The following is an 18322-nucleotide window of genomic DNA, read 5'->3' as shown; positions in this document are numbered from 1 at the left end:
AGCCCGAGGCAGATTAAACAACTGCCCCTGCCAGACGGGGACGAGGGTGGAGCCAGGATGAGCTGCCCAAAGGCGCCCGCCGCCTCTTCGCGCCTCCCAGGCTCTAGGGGGCGATGGCGGCCGCCGGGCTCCAGCTGTGCAAATCTCAGTCGCAAACGTGGCTACTGCGCCGGCTGACGTCATCTGAGAGCGCCAGCAGCGGGGAGGTGGGGGTGCGGTACCATGGCGCTTTTCCTCATCAACAGGTAAGCGGGAAAGAGAGCGAGCTCGGGTTGGGTTGGGGGGGTCGGGAGACGAACGGAGCCCGCGGGAGGGCGCGGCGCGTGGACCAGAGCATGAGGAGGAGGCGACGGCAGACGGGCCCACGTGTGTCGGGGGAGGGGCGGCGCTGCTGGGGCCTGTGGTGGGCGTCCCGCGGGTGTGGCGGAGACAGGCTCCGCCGAGGGCGGGTGTCGGGGGCGTTACTGCTCTGCCAGGCTGGGCAGGGATTCGTAACGCGGCGTTACTCCTGCCGCTCATCCACGTTACATGAAATCGTATTTCACGCTGTGTATGGGGGATCCACCCCATTCCCGACCCAAACACGCAAAGCAGGCCCCCAGAATCACGAGATTGTCTTAAAAATCCTGAGATCGTTTTAAATCATGAGTTCTTGTGGTTTGCTGTCAGGTTTTGGAGCCGTCAGGCTGCACCTGTGTCATGTTTTCAATATTTTCTCTAGGGTCATAAGACTTTGGTTTAAATGCCTGCGTTACCGTGGTTAATACAAGATTACAAAAGGAAGTACTCTTAATTGGCTACAAAGATGTAGACTAGAGCAGTGCTTCTTAATCAGAGGTACATGTACCCCTGGAGGTACACAGGTCTTCCCGGAGGTACATCAACTCATCTAGATATTTACCTGATTTTACAATAGGCTATGTTAAAAGCACTAGTGAAGTCAGTAGAAACAAAAATTTCATACAATTACTTGTTTATACTGCTCTATATACTAAAATGTAAGTACAATATTTATATTCAAATAGATTTATTTTATAATTATATGGTAAAAATGAGAAAGTAAACCATTTTTTGGTAATAGTGTGCTTTGACACTTTTTTGTATTTTTATGTTTGATTTTGCAAGCAAGTAGTTTTTAAGTGAGGTGAAACTTGGGGGGTATGCAAGACAAATCAGACTCCTGAAAGAGGTACAGTAGTCTGGAAAGATTGAGATCCACTGGCCTAGATTATTGTGCCTTCCTACGATATCTAGTTGACTGTGAAACTGAATTTTGTTGCCTTTTCTCTGCCAGTAAAAATGTGAAAAGGGTGGTTACAGCCTTGTTGTAGTGCTTGCTGTGGTATGTTTAAAGCGTTTTCTTTGTGAAACGTTCAGATACCTTGGCGGTGAGGAGGATGCTACTGAGGACCGGTCACAGGCCCTGTTAGAACGGCTGCGGGAACAGGCTAGAGCCAGGCAACTGAAAAAGCAGCAGCAGGTGCCTTTGCCTTCTGATGAATTAAAACAAAAGAAAACAGAAAATAAACTCCACCAAAAGCTCAAAAACTCTGGATTTGATTCTGAAAATGAATCACAGAGAGAGGCAAAAAAGAGGAAGAGAGGACACAGTGGTGAGGGTTCCTGTGGAGAAGGGGAACAGAAGCTGAAGAAGAACCACCAAGTGAGCAGTGATTCAGAGAAGCCTTCAGCAGGGGCAGATTCTGGCCTAGCGGGTGAGGCTGACAATGGCTACATTCCAGCTAAGAAAAAAAAGAAAGAAAATGGGAAAAAATCAAGTCTTCCTCAAAAGAAAATTGAAGCAGGTGAAAGCAAAACTGAAAGTGTAGGATTTAATTCTTAAAATTCAATGTCAAATTATTTTTTATTTTAGAAGAAAGTGCAAAATTCTGACCTTCTGGGTCTGGTTTACAACTGGAACCTGGAAATTGGTGTGTGAGGGTAGGGGGGCATGCACATAAGTATGGAAAGTTAACCACTGATTTAACAGTATCAAAGGGCAGTTAGAGCTACATCAACCTTAGGATTGGAAAGAGAGATGAGAATGTAAGTGGATTTTTAGATCCTGGAAAGCCTAATTAGTAAAAATACTTCCAGTTTTTTAATCTGTCCCTCTGTCTCATTTTTAGCATTTTATTCCTTCTACCAATATTTCAGATCTTGATGAAAACAATAGACAACAGGAAAATAAAAGTAAATTGAAGAGACACCAAGCTGCGAGGAAGAAGGAGAGGGACATTCCAACAGAAATTGAGACAAATGGAGCTGAAGTGAAAGGGAATCAAAGCACAAAGGAGGAAGTGTCGATACCTACTTTGAATGAAAAAGCAACACCGCCACCCTCTAGTTTGTTGGTTCTGGGAGGGTATGACAAAAGAGCAGTGCAGAAGGTAACCAACTGACCAGGGATTTTGTTCTGATTGTGTTATTTGGGTGAGAGAAGGAATATTCTAACATGCTTTATAAGTAGCATTGTCAGGCTTTATGGTAGAAGTCATTTAGTTAATACAGAGATTACTAGCCTTTCTAAATAAAAAATTTTTTTTATACTAAATGATAAAGTATATTTTAAACAAGAGTTTTACACAAAAAAATAAAATAGTGTTACTGATTATACCATCTGCTTGATAAATTTAAAACAATAGTGACTGTAATCCTGATGTATAATAATACATGGTTGACTGCCTTTTCATTTCAATTTGCTCTTCAAATGTTTTTCATTTTTTAATGGTATGGTCAGTGTGTCAGGTCACAATCCTGAAAACTCTTTGTGCAGATACTAAACTTTCAATTGTATAAGTGGAGAGATGCACAGTTTTGGCCTATCTTCAAGCCTGTAACTTGCTGCTTGTGTGTTACTTTGAGAGAATATGTTAACATTTTCTACAGAAAAGTTCATATACTCTTAAGTCTGAGTGCATAAAATCTTGCCCCAATAATTATTTTAAAAATACTGAATACTAATTAGTTACTGATTGTGTTACACTAACTTTTTCCCCTGGATTAAAGGAACTTCAACTTCAGGCCAATTGCTGAGAATCTCTATTTCAGGATTCATTCACTTTTTGTTTCCAGGTTCAGCCCATCCTACCACAGTGGCTTGCTCAACCCAAGCTGGTCCATAAACACATAAAACAGAACCTAGTCCCAATACAGGAGGTTCCAGGAATCCATCCCAAACTGCTAAAGAAGCTGCAAATGAATGGAATAGAGTCTTTTTTCCCAGGTACCTTTAATATTTTGTTTGGTCTCTCTCTCTCTTTTTTTTTTTAATCAGCTAACTTCTCCAATATTCAAACCGCTCATGTCATGTGTTTGTGTATGATATAAAGAACTTACTAGAAAATCAGGGCTCTGGGGCATGCTTGAGATAAGTGATTTTTTGGGGGGCGGTGGAAACAAATTCCAAAATTTCCCCAAAGCTGACAAGAATATGATACTTTAGCCAGTGTGGTGTGGATTTGTTAACTTTAAATTAATTTAAACCAATATGTAAAGTGGTTACATAGGGACCAGTCATCTTCACTACCAGAGCTGGATGGAGAGAAGAATTAGGTACCTATATGACAGGTTTCAGAGTAGCAGCCGTGTTAGTCTGTATCCTCAAAAAGAAAAGGAGGACTTATGGCACCTTAGAGACTAACAAATTTATTTGAGCATAAGCTTTTGTGAGATACAGCTCACTTCATCGGATGCAGTAGTGGAAAATACAGTGGGGAGATTTTATATACACAGAGAACATGAAACAATGGGTGTTACCATACAGACTGTAACAAGAGTGATCAGGTAAGGTGAGCTATTACCAACAGGAGGGCGGGGGGGGGACGACACAAGACTTTTGTAGTGATGATCAAGGTGGGCATGTTCTTGTCAACTGCTGGAAATGGCCCACCTTGATTATCACTACAAAAGGTTTCACACACACACACCCCAGCCCTCTCCTCCCCCCCCCCCCCCTTTGCTGGTAATAGCACACCTCAGTGTCACAGACTGATCCATCTCAGAAAAAAACTTGCTGTTCCATACTTGGACATGAGGTGGAGCTGAGGTATTCCTGTGTATATGTAGAGGTTCTGACATAGGCTAGGTAGGGACAAACCTCTACTGGAAGGTCTTATTGGTAGCATGTATGTTGCACATTGTTGATTTGATTAAGAAAGGAATGAAAACAAACGTAGAATTATTACAATGGGTTAATGCATTAACCTTTCACTTTTAAAGACTTAACTAATTACATCTGTGATCTGGATTTATCAGGTCTTAGTCTGCATCAGAAGACCATCAAAGGACTGCAGCTCTAGCTCAGACGTTTTCTATTTTAAATTATTTCACTGTTTAATATTTTGCTGTGCTAGAATATATAGCAGTAATGAGTATGTGCTATAAAAAATATATAGCAGTAATGAGCTGCTGGTATGCTATCCTCAGTTACTCTCCTTATGTCAATCACAGATTCTCATACTTTGAGGTCCAGAAACCCCTGTGTTCAGTTTATCGTATACACTGGCAGGAAATACGTTCAATCATTTACTGCTTGTACTGTCCATGTAAATAGTTTTATACTATTAATCAAGAAAAAGCTAAACCATAATATGCTGTGAGGAAGAGGCTCATAGATGATTTGTTAGTGGATATTTAGTTCAAAGCTGGCTAATAAGCCACAGCTCTCCGAAGGAGAAGGGAGAGAAGTCACAGGTTTCAGTCAAAGCTTTTGTCCTGAATAATTTGCTCTCGCTTCATTTGTAACTTCTCCTCAAGGCCCCAGAGCTACAGGAAGCTGGGCACCATCAGCTCCTACTGAAGTTGACATGAGTTGGGAGCATTTAGCCCCTTGCAGGACTAGCTCCAGATGAGAGCAAGAACCATCTTTTTAGGCAGAGAGTACACAGCTGCCCTCAGCCTTGAAGGAACAGACTCTGTGCTGTCTCCCAGTGAAAGGAAGATTTTAAAAAAATACTAAATAGTTATATGGTTATTCTTGTTAAACTCCTGCCTAAGATCATTCTGTTCACACTTTCATCACCTTGATACATAGGCAAACAAGAAAAAAATATATAATGAGCTACAAGGAGGTGCTAAGTTCGGATTTGGGGACAGCTGAATTACTTGTATAGGGAAACCCACATAATCATTGCCTAGATCTAGTCAGGGCTCACTTTCAGAATCAATAAATTGACTTAATCTTTTGTTTATAGCCCATTAAAAAAGACCCTGATGAAAAGCTGTGAAACAGCTTCCAAAATGAATTGGGGTTCCCCTTGAGTAGTGAAGAGCTCTTTTGAACTCCAGATCTTCCATATTTGCACCAGAAAACCTAACTTAACAGCAGGGAGAACACAAGGCTTTCCAAGTCACAGAAAGAGATGACATTGTACAGTTTTTAATAGCATTTGACGGATAGACTTTGGCCAGGTTGTTGCTTTTACTGATCCTCATTTTCCTTCTGTTCAGTTCAGGGGGAGGTGATTCCTGCCATTTTGGAGAGTGCATCCAGTGGCTTATTGGTAGGGAGGGGAGGATGCCAGCCCAGCGATATCTGTGTCTCGGCCCCTACAGGCAGTGGTAAAACACTGTCTTTCGTCATCCCTGTGGTACAGGTGAGTTCAGCCAAGGTGTATAGTTGTAACAGAGAGGGCCACAGTTGCCTTTGTTTCTCAGCAGGGCTGTAAAATGGAAGCCTCTTGAGGTAGGTAAGAAAGTCAGGAAGAAACACCAACAAAAGCACTGAGGCTTAGAACTGCAGAGTTGCCTAGATACAATTCCCATTAACTTCAGTGCCCCATCCAGCTTTCGTGGCCAAAGAACATAATGTGAGGAGTTGAGGAAGACCGCAGGGAATAAATTAATTAGTAAATGTTGGGGGATTATGAGGATGCCGCCCACTTGCCCAGACTGGGCACAGAGACCCTACTAGCTTTCAAGTGCTCATATGGCCTTTGTTTTGGCAGGCTCTGTTACAACGAGTGGTTTGCCAGGTGCGAGCTCTGGCAGTTTTGCCCACCAAAGAACTTGCACAGCAGGTAAGAGACTTTTTTTCCTTCCTTTCTTTAAGCTGAATTTAAGTCAAGTGAAAGGCTGGTGCTTTAAACCCACTGCCCGAACACATGTGATTTCTACCATGAGAAGTAGGTTGAAGACTAACTGGGTTTGATGCTGGTGAACATAACAGAAAGCATTATCATAAACAACTGTCAAAGTAGCTAACAAATCCCATTTCCCCTCTGCAGGTGAGTAAAGTATTCAACATCTACGCTGATGGGACAGGTCTGAAGGTTGTTTTGGTTACTGGGCAGAAATCTTTCAGGAAGGAGCAGGAGACTCTTGTCCAGAGAACGTAGGTTAAATATGCTTTTGGATAATGTTTTACAACTCAAATGTCTCAACCCCTTATCTCAGTGCATGGAGAGGTTGAAGTGTAGGCTATTGCATCACGTGTTAGGTTGCATCACGTTAGTTTTTCTGAACACTAGGTTCATATACTGGATATTGTTTAAAATCTCTGCTTGCCAGAATGCTAGGAGCAGCGTTTTTCTAAAGTTTTGTTAGCTTTAGTAGGATAGAAACATGTTACCTGTGACTTTGAGTATGAACTGCTATTTACGCAATAGAGTCTGTCCTTGGGATCAGCAGCCCCACTCGGGGCTGAGGGAAGAAGTGGCTGTGTCTGTCAGTTGCACCTTCAGGAATCAAATTGGTCATGAAAGTGGAAGGGTGGAGGATGTCCCTCCTTACTGGGATCCTTAGCACTTCATGCTTTCTGCTCTTGTCTGGTGTTATAAGATCTGTCTCTTTCCGGAGCTGATTGTTTTTTTTAACCACTGCCCCAGGAAATTCTTTTGTTCTCCAGTGGCTGCTTTGTAGGTTTGCTGTTTGTTCGGCCTGGGTTTCAGTTCTGTCCTCTTATTTTATCTTCGCAATTAGGTTCTCCAACACAGACACGCCTGCTTCTAAGCGAACCTGGGATTGGGGCAATGGTGATGGCCTGCAGCCCACATTATAACACTGGCTAAAAAAAGGGTTACACACCAGATAATTTCCAATTATTTAACCATGAAGCATTCTCCAAATCTGTCTGAAGTAAGCTAGTTCTCCATCTCAGCTCTCCAGAGCAAAGCATGGCCTCGAGTATCCTACATACACGTTCTTTAATGTAAATGATATGTTTGACTTCTTATTCCTCAATTAAGTGAAGTGAGAAAGGAAAGTGAAAAAAAGAAAACCAGATACTGGTTGGTCACAGGAACATGTTACATTGACCTCACTGTACTGTGCACAGCAGGAAGCAGCTGGGTGACAGGACATTTTGTCTTTTCAGAGTGATGGGCTACTGCAGTCTGGCTGATATCATTGTGGCCACACCTGGACGACTTGTGGATCATATTGACCAGACTCCAGGGTTCAGCCTGAGACAGCTTCGCTTTCTGGTGAGTTAAAACAATCAGATCTACTGAGCTGATTATCACAAGGCTCTTTGTGTCTATAATTCCTACTCTACATCTTTTTGTACTTCTGGTGCATATACACATCTATGTATAGGAATTGCCATGCCATTCAGATTATTGGCCATCTAATCCTAGTATCTGCCTCCAGAAAAGGCATTTTATGTAAACACCTGGAGGGGAAAAAATCTATCAAAAATAAAACTTAAAGGGTCTAACTTCAACAATCAAAACCAAGATTTCACAGTAAATTATCAAATTTATAATAACTTACCAGCATATCGGAGTATGCACTGGGATCACGTTTATTTGGTGCCTTATTTATTCAAGGTATCCGAGATCTGATTTCCCTTATGTCATTTAAAGCCACGTGGTGTTTATTAGCCAATGGATTTAAGTTAAACCAAATCTATTTATCATATGGGACTCAAGGTTGCCCTTTGGTTTGGCCACTGAATACAACAAAACAAAATTGGATTTTTTTCTAAAAGATATGATCTAGGAATTATTTTGGAGAAGTTCTTTGTTATACAGGAGGTCAGACTAAATGGTCACAATGGTTCCTTCTGGCCTTGGAATCTACGTATCAGGTATTTAGATGCCTATGCAAGGACCCAAATTTAGGATTCAGCTCCCATATTAAAACTGTGCTTTTTTTTTTTTTTTTTTTAAGCGAAGTGGTTTGGCTGATTAGAAATGTATGCATATACACAAGGGCCGTGTGTGTGTGTGTGTGTGAATGCGCGTGCACACTCCTTTCTATCATTTGTTTATCCCAAGCAGAAATGTCTTCTGCCTGTTATAAAGAGTGGGGTTTAATGTGTGCAGGAGGAAAGCTACAGCACCAAAAGGAGCCTAACAACAAGGGCTGTTTCTGTCTGAGTGCAGATTATAGATGAAGCTGACCGTATGATAGATGACATGCACCAGAACTGGCTGCATCAAGTGGTAAAAGCAGTGTTCCGAGCCGAAGAGGACTCTGGCACCAACATGCTTTTCCAGAGGACAGAACCGGGACCTGTAACGGCAGCCAGGTAACTTGCTGCCGAATCACTCTGCTGAATCACTACTACAGAGGAGGACTCCAGGTTAAGCCTCTATTCGGTGCTGGTATTTTGTTGTCTGCTCCATTTGGATGTTGATTTTTGTGTACGCTCCAATACTCATTCAGTTAGAAAACATACTGCTAATCAAGTCTGCTGTTTTTCAGTGGCTTCAAAATGCAGATGGCAAAGAGCTGATGCTAGGAATTGACCCATGCTTTTTAAAGTGAACTTTACCAACTGGATCTATTGATCCTTTCTCCAGCTAGATTAGGGTGGTATTAAAGAAACCAAAAATGTGTAAAACTTTGAGGATCAATCGGTATGTTTTTATAGCTGACTGAGTTGCTCCAGAACTATCACAGCTCCCCTATAAGGAGATTGGCAGAATGTTTGCTGGACCACCCCTGAGCTAGTCATCTGTAGTTGCTGTTTCTATGTAGCATCATAGACATGCATGGCCTTTCTCAGAATACATACAGGCAGGTTACCTGCCCAGAACAGGGTTAAGACAGAATAACAGGAGGAGAAAATTGAAGGAGGGGTTGAGGTAGGGTTAGGACCAAGGCGAAGACACGAAGATTGCCTGTTCACTTGGGAAGCTGGTGTATGCACTGGGGGAAGGATGAGGGGCTTACAGGTTTTTTTTTTAGTTGATATTAACTGCTTTTATGAACTAATTAGAGCACTAGCAGTATAAGCAAGCTTAAAGGGGCAGGGGGTTGCAAAGTGACTTGCAGAAAGTGGATTGGGTCAGGAAGAGAGTTCCAGGAAGAGTTAACGACTCCTCAGATTTTTTAGATGTTGTTAGAGGGGAGGAGTAAAATGTGACATTCCTCCAGTCTGCCGTAATGCTCAATGCCTGCACGCTATCTGTCTCAGCACCTGCTGTCCCCAGATACCACTACAGAAGTTGCTGTTCTCAGCCACACTGACTCGGAACCCAGAGAAACTGCAGCAGCTGGGCTTGTACCAGCCTCGCCTCTTCACATCTGTCTACTCTGAGAAACAAGCCGTCACAGCTGGGACAGAAACAGAACAGGATGCTGAAAAGAAATACTCTCTCCCTGAGGGACTTTCGGTAAGGTGATTTATCCTCTCGCAGCCATGGAAGGTATCTTGCTGGGCAGCTTTCCAACAGGGAAGGAGCGTGAATAGGTTACATCTGAAGAACACATCAGACTCAAAGCAGCTTGATCTGCTTCTGGAAATAGGGTTACATTTTCCCTTAATTTTATCCCATGAATAAAAGCATTTCTTCCCCAGGCAGCCTTGCATTACTGAGGATTAGGAGGAGAAATGGTTAAGAGAACAGATAGGTCCTACATATGTACCTCTACATATGCATACCTGTTGATGGATCTCCACCTGTTCATCTCAGAACAGGGCTTTTTTACACAGATACTCCTTTAAAAGAGGATGAGAAGCACCATCAGCACTAAGGAGTGCAATAATAAGATAAGAGTAATACATAGCACTTACATCACACTTTCCAGGTGTAGATCACAAAGTATGTAGCAAAGACAAGTATACATCATTATCTTCTTTTAGAGATTGGGAAATTGAGGCACAGTGTTGTTTTTGCCTGACGCTGCACCGTATATCAGTGTCAGAGACAAGACTAGAACACAGGTCTCCTGCCTCAGTCCTGTGTTGTCTTCAACCTTTGGAGAGGTTGAAGTGTTGTCTACCTTCCCTGTATAACTTGTCCCAAAGGAGATGGCACTGTGGGATCAGTTATCTGTAATAGTGAATGTGTTTGTAAGAAAGAAGCTCAGACAAGTAGGTTTGGGGAAAGAGTCCATGTGAAGAGCAACGTTTTTAAAATTTACTGTTTCTTCTCTGTCCCCTACAGCAATATTATGTACCTTGTAACCTGAATTCCAAACCTTTGTTCCTCTTGTATTTCGTGCTGAGAATGAAATTTACCCGGGTGCTCTGTTTTACCAACTCCAAGCAGATTTCCCACAGGTGAGTTCATTGATGGGGTACTTACTATGTGTACCTGTATCAGTCAATAGGGTAAATTCATGACTCTGTTTTGTCTCCCCACCCACTTCCAAATAGATTGTTCTTACTGATTCGAGCCTTTGGTGGAGTGAATGTAGCTGAGTTCTCTTCCTGGTTGACTCCAGGTGAGAGACAGAGGACCCTGAAGGAATTTGAACAGGGGAAGATACAACTGTGAGTGTCTCAGATGAGTGTGTGTATGTGTGTTTGGGGGGTGGTTTCAGTACTGACCCACGCTACTTCCAGTGTAGAGGTTTCAGAGTAGTAGCCGTGTTAGTCTATATCTGCAAAAAGAAAAGAAGTACTTGTGGCACTTTAGAGACTAACAAAATTATTTGAGCATAAGGTTTTATGAGCTACAGCTCACTTCATCAGATGCGTGTAGTGGAAAATACAGTGGGGAGATTTTATATACACAGAGAACATGAAACAATGGGTGTTACCATACAGACTGTAAGAAGAGTGATCAGGAAAGGTGAGCTATTACCAGCAGGAGAGCCGGGGTAGGAGGGGGACCTTTTGTAGTGATAATCAAGGTGGGCCATTTCCAGCAGTTGACAAGAACGTGTGAGGAACAGTGGCGGGGTGGGAGGAATAAACATGGGGAAATAGTTTTACTTTGTGTCATGACACATCCACTCCCAGTCTTCATTCAAGCCTAAGTTAATTGTGTCCAGTTTGCAAATTAATTCCAATTCAGCAGTCTCTCATTGGAGTCTGTTTCTGAAGTTTTTTTGTTGAAGAATTGCCACTTTTAGGTCTGTAATCAAGTGACCAAAGAGATTGAAGTGTTCTCCAACTGGTTCTTGAATGTTATAATTCTTGACGTCTGATTTGTGTCCATTTATTCTTTTATGTAGAGACTGTCCAGTTTGGCCAATGTACATAGCAGAGGGGCATTGCTGGCACATATCACATTGGTAGATGTGCAGGTGAACGAGCGTGGCTGATGTGATTTGGCCCTATGATGGTGTCCCCTGAATAGATATGTGGACACAGTTGGCAACGGGCTTTGTTGCAAGGATAGGTTCCTGGGTTAGTGTTTTTGTTGTGTGGTGTGTGGTTGCTGGTGAGTATTTGCTTCAGGTTGGGGGGCTGTCAGTAAGCAAGGACTGGCCTGTCTCCCAAGATCTGTGAGAGTGATGGGTCGTCCTTCAGGATAGGTTGTAGATCCTTGATGATGCGTTGGAGAGGTTTTAGTTGGGGGCTGAAGGTGATGGCTAGTGACGTTCTGTTATTTTCTTTGTTGGGCCTGTCCTGTAGTAGATGACTTCTGGGTACTCTTCTGGCTCTGTCCATCTGTTTCTTCACTTCAGCAGATGGGTATTATAGTTGTAAGAGTGCTTGATAGAGATCTTGTAGGTGTTTGTCTCTGTCTGAGGGGTTGGAGCAAATGTGGTTGTATCGTAGAGCTTGGCTGTAGACAATGGATTGTGTGGTGTGGTCTGAATGAAAGCTGGAGGCATGTAGGTAAGCATAGTGGTCGGTAGGTTTCCGGTATAGGGTGGTGTTTATGTGACCATCACTTATTAGCACCATAGTGTCCAGGAAGTGGATCTCTTGTGTGGACTGGTCCAGGCTGAGGCTGATGGTGGGATGGAAATTGTTGAAATCCTGGTGGAATTCCTCAAGGGCTTCTTTTCCATGGGTCCAGATGATGAAGATGTCATCAATGTAGCGCAAGTAGAGTAGGGGCATTAGGGGACAAGAGCTGAGGAAACGTTGTTCTAAGTCAGCCATAAAAATGTTGGCATACTGTGGGGCCATGCGGGTACCCATAGCAGTGCCGCTGATTTGAAGGTATACATTATCCCCAAATGTGAAATAGTTATGGGTGAGCACAAAGTCCAGCCACCACGTTTGCCGTGACATTATCGGGGATACAGTTCCTGACGGCTTGTAGTCCATCTTTGTGTGGAATGTTGGTGTAGAGGGCTTCTACATCCATTGTGGCTAGGATGGTGTTTTCAGGAAGATCACCGATGGATTGTAGTTTCCTCAGTGGTGTCTTGAAGATAGCTGGGAGTGTTGGTAGCGTAGGGCCTGAGGAGGGAGCCTACATAGGCAGACAAACCTGCTGTCAGGGTGCCAATGCCTGAGATGATGGGGCTTCCAGGATTTGCAGGTTTATGGATCTTGGGTAGCAGATAGAATACCCCTGGTCAGAGTTCCCCACCCCCTGCTCTCCTGCTGGTAATAGCTCACCTTACCTGATCACTCTTGTTACAGTCTGTATGGTAACACCCATTGTTTCATGTTCTCTGTGTATATAAAATCTTCCCACTGTATTTTCCACTACATGCATCTGATGAAGTAAGCTGTATCTCACAAAAGCTTATGCTCAAATAAATTGGTTAGTCTCTAAGGTGCCACAAGTACTCCTTTTCTTTTTCCAGTGTAGAGAGAGTAGTGAAAACATGTATGTAATAAAATAAACTCATCTGCAAAACTGAACTTGCAAAATCCAACTTGTGAACTGAGTGGGAGGCTTAGGCTATGTAAACACTACAGCGTACGTCGGTATAAGTTATGTCGCTCAGAGATGTGAATAAGCACCCTCCCTGAGCAACGTAAGTTACACTAACATAAGCCCCAATTTAGACAGCGCTACATTGGCGGGAGAGTTTCTCCCACTGACATAGCTAGCGCCACTCGCAGGAGCTGGAGTAATTAAGTTGACGGAAAAGCCTTCTCGGTCAGTTTAGAGCACCTGCACTAGGAGCATTACAGCGATGCAGCTGCACTGCTGTAAGCTCTGTAGTGTAGCCATAGCCTGAGACTCACGTTTTCTGAATTGTGCTGGTGCATTTGTGTGCATTTACTGCAATTTTTTGTACAGTTGAGCTACTTGTGTGTGCAAATAGCCTCTTAGAATCTAGCTGCTAAGTTGCATGGGCATTTGTCATGTGCAATGGCAGTAAATACACAAAGCACACATGTAATTCTGATAATCTGAGCCTTTCTGCTGATCAGGTTTTTATTGGCACATCATAGAAAATGGATGCCGCTTTACTGCGGGGGCTATAATGAACAAAAGTAATGTAATCTAACAGCAAGAACCTGTTTAGATTTTTGTTCCCAGGTCTGTCACTGATTTGCTGTGACCTGAGGTATATCGCTTAATCATGTGCTTCAATTTCTTTAATACCGATGGGGCACTGAGTACTCACTGCCTGACAAGTGTCCTTGAGAACCTTTCATGAAAGGGGAAACATATTAAAATACATTTTTTTTTAATACAGACCTCTCTTTGCAGTGGCTGTTTGGCTGTCCTGTCTTGAATGCTTTGAGCATGAACATTTGGGTGCATTTTCAATATGGTTTGTGGGCATTTAGCTCCCAATTACTTTGATAGGAGTCGCCTGGCTAAAAATTCCACATAGCGTGCTGTTAATATCCTCTGTAGCTACCAAACCTGGAAACTCCAGTGGTGTCATGGTTTATGTCAATAGAAAAAAATCCTCCAGAAGTGCTTAGCACATCACTGGAATGGATTTTCCCCGCAAGTGTCTAATATGGCTGGTATAGCTAATAAATCTGTGGTGTGATTCGTGGTACTATCTTATGCTCCAAAGACCCAGCCCTCTGTGGTTGTCTGGCTAGCTTGATTAGGGAGATTAGTAACATATTGTGAGCTGCTCCTTATCCAGTTACCAGAATTTGCAGTGTCATTGGGCAATGGCTTTATGCCATGCAAAAGACCTGGAAATGAATGCTACTAGTTTTTTTTTTTCTTTAAAACTTAAAACAGGTTAATCAGCACAGATGCCACTGCTCGAGGGATTGACATTAAAGGAGTGAAGTGTGTGATAAACTATGATGCCCCTCAGTTCATCAGGACTTATATTCACCGGTGAGTGGCTGAGGAATAAAAAGAAGAAACATGAATTTGGATTATAACCTCTCTCTTTTGGATGTGGCTTTTTAGACGTTAAAGCATTCTTCGCGTACACAAAAAATGTATGTGGTGTGAAAAGTTTTTTAATACCATTGCAATAGAGCTGTTCGTTCAATATGAAAGCGGTTGTTCAATCAAAATTAAGCCTGTAGAGTCACTGTAGTGACACAAGGCCAGTCTAAATTAGGGCAGCTTCCTACTATACCAGGCCTAATTTATAGAAAATGTGGGTATTGCCCGGGACGGTCCCAAACACTGATGGCCTGATTTTCAGAAGCGCTGAGGGCCCCAACTCCAGTTGAAATAAGTGAGGACTGGAGGGTCAGCACTTCTGAAGATCAAACCCTGAAATGTTAACCTTTTGTGTTTATGTACAGGAGGCCTTCTTATACTGATGGTACTTTTAGAAATAATCTGAATAGTCCTCTTCAGGTTTCAAGAACTCCTGTTGGGGCAAGGTGGGAAGGAATGTGCTGCAGCTGAGGGGGGAGCAGATGGACAGTTAAACCAACATTGAGGTTGGCCTCCTTTATCTGATTTCAGAGTTGGAAGAACAGCTCGAGCTGGAAAGGCGGGATTAGCATTCACCATGCTCCTGAAAGTGCAGGTGAGTCATAGTCATGGCAGCAATTCTGAAGTGAAGCACAGCAGAGTGGTGAGGAGGATGGGGTTAACGTAATTTTCCTCCATCCATTCACATGGAGTCCAGTTCTGTGTACAGGTACTTTCCCTTCAGTGGTATCTGTACAGCACATTTTTCATAGACACTACTGTAATTACTCTTCACTGGTTGTGAAGATGTCCTGGCGTGGCTGTATTGAGTATGAATTCTTAGTTTTGTATACCGCATTGCATGAAGGGAGGTAGCCACACCGCCCCCCTTCACACACTGAAAGCAGTATGCCTAAGCTTCCAGATCTTGTGCTGAAAATGAACCGTTGATTTCCTGCCAGCATTCCAGGAACTCTGTTGCATTCCAGGCCTCGTGTGTGAATTCTTCAGAAGTTTGGGGAGACTGCAAACCCAGTTTTTAAGCATAAAAGTTAGGTCTTCTCAGAATTGAGTTTATATTTGGTTGTGAAGTTTATTCACTAGTAATTTCCAAACTAGATGGAGCCTCCCAGACTTGCTCAGTTCCCAGGCTCATGGTCTGACAGTTGTGGTGAAAAGATGAAGGGGGCAGCACCCACTTTCCTGAGTCTCCTCCTCCCCCTAATTTTCTGTATCTGTTTGTGATACAGGAGCGGAAGTTTTTGCAGATGCTGTGGGATGCTGGCACCCCAGATCTGGAGAAGCAGCTGGTGAAGAGCAAGTATTTAAAGCCATTGTTGCAGCAATATGAGGAAGCACTGTCCAAGCTCCAGAAAACTGTCAAGGTAACCGCAACAGTGAAGAGCTGCAGTATAAAATTCAGCTGCACAAAAAGCTCATTGTAACCTGCTGCAGACTTGAACGTCAGTTAGTGTTCAGTGTCTTAACCTTGGAGATCTATTGAGATGCTTGAGCCAGTAGAGAACAGAAGGGCCCTGTGTTGAAAGCACAGTAGGCATTATTTATTTTACTGCCTTTCTGCAGATCTGTTGATTTCCTCTAGTGCACTGGGGATTTGAGGGCTGGGAAGAGGAAGACAGAATAACTATGTGCAGAGGCTGAACCTTCTGTCAGATCAGAATTTGAGACACAATTCACCCAACTTGCAAATTGCATAGCTATGTTTTGAACTTTCAAGGAAAAGGGGTTCCATTTGCTGACCCTCCGTTAGACAGGAGTTCTTTCATCTGTAAACAGAACATCAGTGTCCTTACCAGCTAAGCGTAAGAGCAGTCACACATGGTAACTGATCTGGGGGGAAGCTCCTGCTCTAGTACTTTGTGGAGAATCCTAAAACTAAAGTCAAGAGATTGGCGACCTGTCCCTGCAAAATAGATGGCTTTGCTGTCCAGCTTCTGGGCTTTAGCAGTGCTGGGGAAGTGGAGAGAAGGGAAAGAAAATGTGTCAAATTCAGCTGCATTTCTGCCTGTTTGATACAGTTTGTGCACAGCTGTGTGACCCTGTGACCCAGGCTCTGAGTATCTGCAGTCACCTTCTTTGTCTTAACAGGATGAGCGAGCACAGAAACGAGCATGAGAGAGCCCAGGAGAGAAGACTGATGTATATTTTCCATGGCACTGAAATCAAGCCAGGACTTATCACGTTTTTGCTGTTAATGGCAAGTGTCAGGGTAACAGTGCAGCTCCAGAGCCGATGGATTAGCTGCCCAACCTCCTAGTCAAAAGGCTAAATTGTCACCTTGCCAACAGGCATTGTGGACCCCACAGAGTGTGTACAGCCCCCTTCCATTCTGAGGGAACTGGCACCAAAGCTCCGATCTCAGTTTGAACAAATATCCTTTGCAGGGGAACGCTCTCTCCTGTCCTATTGGTATATTGAAAACTGCCAACAGTAAATAGAACATCCTACCTTCTTGGAGTGTGCATCTGATGGAGCTTCCAGTTATCAAATTTGATGGGGCCAGGCCCCTCTTGGCTTTGCCTGTGGATCATTTCGACAAAGACAATTGTTCCTTCTCCTTTGCTGCAGACACATGATCTGTATCTGCAAAGTGCATCAAAAGCCGTACCATGTACGTAGCAGACTGCTGTCAATTCAAGAACTGTTCCAGGCTGGGGGTGGAGAAAAAGGATGTCTTAACTTTTGAAATAAAGAGTAACTTTAAAAAATATGGTTTTGTTTTCTTGTAAAGGATGGTTCTGAGTAAGTAAAGGATTTTTTAGAGTGAACTAATAGTTGTTCTGGGTCCCTCATACCAACCTTTATTCCCCCTTTATCAAGTCAGGCCCGTGGTCATAGTTCCTGTTGGAAACACCAGCAGGGTTATCAGTCTAAATTACACCATTAATTATACTGAAGTTTTACTGTTTACTAGGGCTGTCAATTAATCGCAGTTAACTTACGTGATTAACTCTAAAATTAATTGGGATTAATCACACTGTTAAACAATACAATACCAATTGAAATTTATTAAATATTTTTGGATGTTTTTTCTACATTTTCAAATATATTGATTTCTATTACAACACAGAATAGAAAGTGTACAATGATCACTTTATTTTTATTACAAATATTTGCACTGTAAAAAACAAAACAAATAGTATTTTTCAATTCACCTCATACAAGTACTGTAGTGCAATCTCCTTATGAAAGCTGAACTTACAAATGTAGAACTGTTTTATTTTTGAATGCAGTTTTTTTTATACAATGTAGAACTTTAGAGCCTACAAGTCCACTCAGTCCTACTTCAGCCAATCGCTCAGACAAACAAGTTTGGTTAAAATTTGCAAGAGATAATGCTGCCTGCTTCTTGTTTACAATGTCACCTGAAAATAAGAAGAGACGTTCACATGGCACTTTTGTAGCCAGCGTTGCAAGGTATTTACATGTTAGATATGCTAAACACGATGCGTACGCCCCTTCATGCTTCGGCCACCATTCCAGAGGACATGCTTCCATGCTGATGATGTTCGTTAAAAAAATAATGCATTAATTACATTTGTGACCGAACTCCTTGGGGGAGAATTTTGTCTCCTGTTCTGTTTTACCTGCATTCTGCCATATAGTTCATGTTATAACAATCTTGGATGATGACCCAGCACACGTTCGTTTTAAGAACACTTTCATAGCAGATTTGGCAAAACACAAAGAAGGTACCAATGAGATATTTCTAAAGAGAGCTACAGCACTCAACCCAAGGTTTAAGAATCTGAAGTGCCGTCCAAAATCAGAGGAACGAGGTGTGGACCGTGCTTTTAGAAGACTTAAAAGAGCAACACTCAGATACCGAAATTACAGAACGCAAACCACCGAAAAAGAAAATCAACCTTCTGCTAGTGGCATCTGACTCAGATGATGAAAATGAACATACGTCGGTCCAC

General features: G+C 42.7%; 1 protein-coding gene across 2 annotated transcripts; it reads left to right on the top strand.

Annotated features, from left to right (window-relative positions):
* The first annotated feature begins 195 nt into the window (after nucleotides 1-195).
* Nucleotides 196-17104, top strand: DDX51 (DEAD-box helicase 51). 2 transcript variants are annotated; one of them, XM_077835148.1, is made up of 16 exons: nucleotides 196-245; nucleotides 1378-1715; nucleotides 2158-2390; nucleotides 3076-3226; nucleotides 5452-5597; nucleotides 5949-6020; nucleotides 6228-6334; nucleotides 7316-7424; nucleotides 8328-8473; nucleotides 9365-9563; nucleotides 10338-10453; nucleotides 10550-10666; nucleotides 14244-14345; nucleotides 14934-14997; nucleotides 15632-15766; nucleotides 16491-17104. In XM_077835148.1, exons 1-16 carry the CDS (start codon nucleotides 223-225, stop codon nucleotides 16515-16517), a joined length of 2085 nt encoding a protein of 694 aa, XP_077691274.1. In that variant the 5' UTR covers nucleotides 196-222; the 3' UTR covers nucleotides 16518-17104. The 2 variants fall into 2 exon arrangements, with proteins under 2 accessions (XP_077691274.1, XP_077691273.1); XM_077835147.1 differs by having other exon boundaries at nucleotides 1378-1805.
* Nucleotides 17105-18322: the final 1218 nt, after the last annotated feature.

This window comes from Eretmochelys imbricata, chromosome 15 (genome assembly GCF_965152235.1).
Source record: "Eretmochelys imbricata isolate rEreImb1 chromosome 15, rEreImb1.hap1, whole genome shotgun sequence".
Lineage (NCBI taxonomy): Eukaryota > Metazoa > Chordata > Testudines > Cheloniidae > Eretmochelys > Eretmochelys imbricata.
This window is presented reverse-complemented; position numbering and strand designations above follow the sequence as displayed.